The sequence below is a fragment of the Populus alba genome, chromosome 16 (assembly GCF_005239225.2).
Source record: "Populus alba chromosome 16, ASM523922v2, whole genome shotgun sequence".
In the NCBI taxonomy this organism is placed as follows: Eukaryota; Viridiplantae; Streptophyta; class Magnoliopsida; order Malpighiales; family Salicaceae; genus Populus; species Populus alba.
Window position 1 is genome coordinate 8,920,424 of NC_133299.1, and position 6,770 is coordinate 8,927,193.

General features: G+C 35.4%; 1 protein-coding gene across 1 annotated transcript; it reads right to left on the reverse strand.

The window, feature by feature from the left end:
* Window positions 1–534: 534 nt before the first annotated feature.
* Window positions 535–5,454, reverse strand: LOC118045923 (cell division cycle protein 48 homolog). Its single transcript, XM_035054674.2, has 9 exons — window positions 5,295–5,454; window positions 5,010–5,175; window positions 4,178–4,406; window positions 2,484–3,250; window positions 2,179–2,400; window positions 2,033–2,104; window positions 1,662–1,943; window positions 1,121–1,480; window positions 535–1,028 (listed from the first exon to the last, which is right to left on the reverse strand). The coding sequence occupies exons 1-9, from the start codon at window positions 5,321–5,323 to the stop codon at window positions 747–749; spliced, it is 2,409 nt and encodes an 802-aa protein (XP_034910565.1). The 5' UTR covers window positions 5,324–5,454; the 3' UTR covers window positions 535–746.
* Between the last annotated feature and the right edge of the window lie 1,316 nt (window positions 5,455–6,770).

Genomic DNA, 6,770 nt, shown 5'->3' on the forward strand with positions numbered 1-6,770 from the left:
CATAATTGGAATTGCGATCAAATTTCACAAATACTACGTCATTATAATTTAAAAAAAAAAATTAAACTCATTTTCATGGTTTTTCAAAAAAAAAAAAAAACTGGAAACGTGAACAGTGCGCTCCACTGTTGACAATAATTTGTCAGCATGAGAAGCAGCATTCTCACAACCTGCGGTCCAACCATCAAAATTAATGGGCCCTACCAGCAACCACATTTTTTCTTTCTCTAACCAAACACCTGGTAGTGTGGTTGCGTGTACCAAGCAGCCACTTCATTCAATCAGGGCGCCTTTCGATTTTCTGTGTCCATATCCCATTCTTCACCCAAGAAATTACATGATATTTTGATCAGGAAAGTGAGATTTGCAGTGTACAATCGACGATTTTCTCCATTAGAGGACTGAAACATGCAATTTAATGCATGACGAGTCCATAAAACGGTTCTGTTTCTATCAACTTCCATGTAGCTAATCACATGATTATTTTGATGGTAATTAATTCGCAAGTCATTGGCAATTTAGAAGGAACCTTAGTTTCAGATAGTATCAGTAATAATCTTTCAAAATAAGATAACATGTTCAATTTTGACTTGAAAGGAGTCAAAGGAAGCGTTCAATTTTGAAAAACGCAAGGCCAATTTGGTCACAATAATAAAATCCCAAGGAACTTTCAGTGAACATGCATGGATTTAACCAAATACACATATTAGGGCCCAAATCTATAAGCCTAGACATTTTACGATAACTTAACTGTAAAGGTCATCTTCATCAGCTCCGCCAGCAGAAGCCGCAAAAGGATCGGACCCAGCACTAGCTTCAGCAAACCTGAATTCAGTTCCAAACCCTCTTGACTGTTGCAGTGTTTGAGCAAATGCCTGATACTTCCGGATGTCAGCATCACTGACACTCCGACGGGCATATTTCATGGATTCCTCAAAATGTGCCGCCTTGATCTCTGCCACCTCATCCTCAACATCTTCCTCCATAGCCTCAGGGTTCTCTTTTTGCCTCCTCTCCTTCTCAATATCCTATACAGATCCAAAATAAGTATCTGTGTAACAAGACAGCTAACTAGGGAAAACATTAAAAGATGGCAGCATTAAACAAATCTGAAGCATACTTTCTCAATGTTCTCTCTTATGGCATATTTGCAAGCACGCTGGCATATTTCTGTAATATCAGCACCACTGAAACCCTGTGTGTACTTGGCAAGTGCTCTGAGGTCAACATCCTTGGAGACTGGTGATTTCCTCAAGCAAGATTTGAATATTTGAAAGCGTGACTCCTCATCAGGAAGGGGGATATAGATCAACTGATCAAGACGCCCAGGACGCAATAGGGCAGGGTCTATGATGTCGGGTCTGTTTGTGGCCCCAATTATGAAAACAGTTTTCTTTGCAGTCATGCCATCCATCTCCGTCAGAAGCTGGTTCAAAACTCTATCAGCAGCACCCCCGGCATCTCCTACACTGCTTCCTCTCTGCGTGGTATGGAACAGCGTGAGAAAGAAGCAAAATGAAATACATCTCCATGACTTGCTAGATTAGCCCTAGAATCATACATGCATGCTTAATGAATAACAATCTTATCAAATGCCAGTTGATCGCCATGATCTTGAAAAGGGTAACACATTCGACTGCACTCTAGATAAATTAATATACCTGAGTTGCAATTGAGTCAAGTTCATCAAAGAACAAGACACAAGGAGCAGATTGGCGAGCTTTGTCAAAAATTTCTCGTACATTGGCCTCACTCTCACCAAACCACATTGTAAGCAATTCAGGACCCTTGACACTAATGAAGTTTGCCTGGCATTCATTGGCAATAGCTTTAGCAAGAAGGGTTTTCCCACATCCTGGAGGGCCATAGAACAGAACTCCCTTTGATGGTGACATTCCAAACTTCTCAAATTTCTCAGGGTGCTCCACTGGATATTGAACAGTCTAAATCACACAGCACAATAGTTACATTTAGTTATAAAAGTTATAACAAAAACAATAACAATTCCACACTGTTGAAATACAGCAATTACCTCCTGGAGCTCCCTCTTAACATTTTCAAGACCACCAATATCTTCCCAACTAACATTAGGAACTTCAACAACCTGATCAAAAGTTCTTAGTCAGAGACAAGAAAACAATCAGTACCCACACCAACCAATTCAAGGTCAATACTTACTGTTTCACGCAATGCAGATGGGTTGCTTGTTCCAAGAGCAGTCTTGAAGTGTTCGTCAGTCACTGCCATGGAGTTGAGTATTTCAGCATCTATTGTCTCATCTTCCAAGTCAATCACGTCCATTTTTTCTCTGATGCATTGAAGTGCAGCCTCGGTGCAAAGAGCTGCTAAGTCAGCACCAACATAACCATGGGTATCCTTGGCTATTCTTTCCAAATCAACCTGCATAAAAACCCAGAATTTCGGTGAAAAAAAAAGAAAAACAGAAAAGGAATGCATGGAAGGTTATTTTGTTTGTTGCTTACATCCTCAGCAAGCTTCATGTTCTTAGTATGAATACGAAGAACCTCAAGGCGCCCAACTTCATCTGGAACACCAATATCAATTTCCCTATCAAATCTCCCAAACCTTCTCAGAGCAGGGTCAATGCTATTGGGTCGATTTGTAGCCCCCATGACAATAACATGTGCACGGGATTTTAGTCCATCCATGAGTGTCAAAAGTTGGGAAACAATTCTCCTCTCAACCTCTCCATTTGTTTTCTCTCGCTTGGGGGCAATTGAATCTATTTCATCAATAAATATAATCGAAGGTGCATTTTTCTCTGCTTCCTCAAATGCTTTTCTGAGATTGCTTTCACTCTCTCCAGCCAACTTTGACATAATTTCAGGTCCATTAATACAGAAGAAAAAAGCACCAGTTTCATTTGCAACAGCTCGGGCAATCAGAGTCTTCCCAGAACCAGGAGGTCCATATAGAAGAATTCCTTTTGGTGGTTTAACACCAATTGATTTGAATAGCTGTGGGTGTCTCAAAGGAAGCTCCACTAACTCCCGAATCTGAGCCATTTGCTTTCTAACACCACCAACATCATCATAACCAACTTCATCCAATCTATTCTCATCCTCTCTTCTCACGGGCTCTCCCTCACAGAAGATCTCAGTGTCTGGAGCAACCACACAGTACTCCGGAGGGTCAGTTTCAATAACTTTGAATTCCACACTTCTCATTCCCCCTCTTACAAGGAAGAGGTCACCCTTCCTCACTGGGCGATATGCCTCCAAGAAATAAGCTGCATCATTTGCACAAAAAGAATTTAACACGTAATTGTATGTAGGATATCATAACTATAAAACAAAAGAATGACTAATACCAAGAACCATGTTTTTCCACAAAAGAACTAGCAGTGTAAACTTTTCTTATCACAATTTAAATACCAAAAAAAATGAAAACATTATGTTATGAGGATAAAGTATTAACAAGAAAAATGGGCAATAATATTTAATAGATTGAACAATCTCAAAAAAGTTTTACATTAACAATCAAGTGCAGCAAGAGATAGCCACAGAAATCATTAGCCATTGGGTTTTCCACATGCATATATTAAGTAGTACTCCTTCACAAACTGCTGATAGCAGCAAAATTCTCATTAAAAAATGAATGAAGAAGGTACCCTCGATTTCTTTCACAAATCACAACTATCATCTCATACATGCAAAACAAAATAACAAAGCTATCTACACACAGGCACACAAAAAGAGATTTTGAGCATGGATGGTTAGGGGGATTGCAAAAATTAACCAGAGACAGGTCGTCAATAAGACAATTTTTAGTAGAAAGAGCAGACCACAAATTTAAAACATGTGCAAAACCAGGACCCCACATAGAAATTAAAACCTTTACAACAAGAAAAGTGGTTTGAGCGAGTGCAAGTAACACAAAAACATATCAAGTTCAGATGACAAAAAAAGATTATAATTAAACAAGGACAAATTAAAGTAATCATAGGAGACGTTCAAAAGGATAGCAACTTTCAGGACAAACTCAAACTTGAGAAGATAAAAAAATTGTTTTGTGAACATGAGGAAACTTTCCCTAATGAATTCCAAATGTTGAACTTATAAGCCTTCAAGTAGAATCCATCATTAAGGACTAGTTGTAGTATCACAGTTTAACTACTGATATTGGCTGAAAATAAAAGGCTTAAGAATAAACTTACGCTTCAAGTATGCATCAAAGAGATTTCCAGTGACCCCTTCAATTGTGTCATCAATGGGCAAGATGTGCACGCGTTTTCCATACTTGACATCAGGACACTGGTGTACAGATACCACGTCTCCAAGCCTAACCCTCAGGTTTGACCTCACAACCTTGTTCATCCTGATCTTTGGTTCATCACACGAGTCATCAGCAAGGGCAATGCAAATAGTATCTTTCCTTTTCTTTCCCTGAACACCCCCTCGTGCAACAAAGAACACCATTACCACAATGTCATAAAAAATTCAAGCAAAATCAAGTTATTACATAACAAATACAAGTAGAGAGAGAACAAGAGTAATATACCCAAGCATTCCTCAAGGAAAAGAGAAGTGAATGTGCTCCTAATACATCTTATAAACTAAATTTGAAATCTTCAAAATAATAAGAACAAGAAATCATAACAATATGCAATCCCCAAAGAAAGCTAATTCCATATTCAACATACATATACATCCTCCATTCAATCTCCCTGATTTAGTAATAAAACAAACCAAAATAACGAAATTTGACAAAGTATTCGCTTATTAGAAAACTAATAAACCCCCAACTCACTAAAACACAGTTTCATCTGCAACAACCCTAACAAAATATCGATATAAGCGACGCCAAAGACACCCAATTCACAGATCCTAAAACCCAACATAAAACATCATAAACCCGTATAAAAATACAAGTGAAAAACATATTTCAACCTCAATCAATCCCAAACAGATCAGAAACATAAACAAGAAAATACCCAACCCCAACAAGAAAGAACCCTCAAAGATTAATCCTGGATCGAAAAATCGAACCTTGATTAAGATGGTGTCACCCCGAAAGAGCTGGAGCTTCTCCATAGTCTCAGGATGAAGGGAAACGACAGAGTTATCATCATTAATAGCCTCATCAACAACAAGCCGATTCGGAGCCTTCTTTCTCTCCAAAATCGCGGTACTGAAATCCCTCTTTGTTCCTTTACTGCAAAACACAAATTAAGAAAGAAAAAGGAGATAAATTAAAGATTTTAACAATACAATCGAAATCGAAAGATACAAAAGATAAGAAGTGTAGATCTGTGCAAGTAATGATGTACTTACGAGTCAGAGGATTCAGCTTGGTTAGACATGGTCGAGAGACAGAGAGGCAGAACTCAGAGGGATAGAAAATATCTGTTTTCCTTTTCGAAAATTAATATTAATAATGGGATCTAATTCTACAGGGCTGGGTGTTTGGTCTTTTATAGAGGGGTTAACTTCGTTTCTTGTTTAGAAAGAAAAGTTTATATTCTATTTTACCTTTTACTCCACTCCAAAAATCTATTTTACTTTTCTAATTTGGATTTGGATATTAGGCAAAAAAAAAAAAAAAAATAGTCCCAGTTTACTGCGGTCATTTTAACTAGGTCTGCTGTGTTTTCTTTTCCAATTATATTCTTAATTTATCAATTGAAATTCTCAATTAATAAAATTACTAAGTATTCGAGTGAAACTTATGTGATATTATTTTTTCAAACAAAGCCATCAAAAAATGATAAAAAATGATATTATAAGAAAATGGGATGATTGGTAGTATAAAAAGAAAAAATATTTTTTTTTTATTTTATAATAAGGCATATATTTAAATCAGTTTGTATGTTAATTGATATTAAACACTTTCCTGATATAATTTTAAAAGCATACTTTCCACATTAGCCTGGTATACTATACTTTGAAGAATTAAAAAATAAAAAATTTTTGTATGGCAACCAAGAAATTTTCTTGAACATATTTGTTACTTTCTAAATTGATTAAAAAAAATGCGTGAACCAGTAAATACATATTCCATTTTAGATTTAAGTTTTATTTTTAGAGTTTTTTTAAAATAAACCACAAATCTCTAACTTTGAGAGGCTCGTTTTTGCAAGGGGCTATTAATCGTATATTTGAGTAAAAATTTATCATTTTTATAATTTTCTTGAATTATTCAAAATCTTTTCCATATATTTGAATTTAGAGTAATTATTTTATTCTTCAAATCATATTTTAGGTAATTCACCTGGATTACCCAAAAATTTTACTCACTGCCCCTTTAATCTATTTTAAAATTCCTCAATAAATTTCAATAACTAGATAAAATTAGGCTTTACTATACCAAATTAAATTAATTGGGATAACTTAAGTAACTTGATTTTTTTTATTTTAATCAAATTATCCAAAAATTTTCAAATTAACCATTTTTTAAAATTTATTACCTAGATTATCTTGGATGATTTGGTAATCCAAAGTTTTTTTTAATAGTGTTGGCCCTTGAATCACACAAAATAATTATAATTTTAATTTTTTTTCTAAATCAAGAAATATAAATTTTGAAATCAATTTATAGAAACAAACTAGTCTTGAGCTCCTGCTTCAATGCGTATCATATAAAAAGTATATAACCACATTAAAAAAATATAAATGGTGTTGTTTTTGCCTGCATGCGATGAAATATTTGAAACAATAATTAAAAACTCAACTAGTATATTAGAATAAATTAATTGACCACTATAAGTGTTAATAAATGAAAAACAAATTGGTGTGACTACGGACAAATAA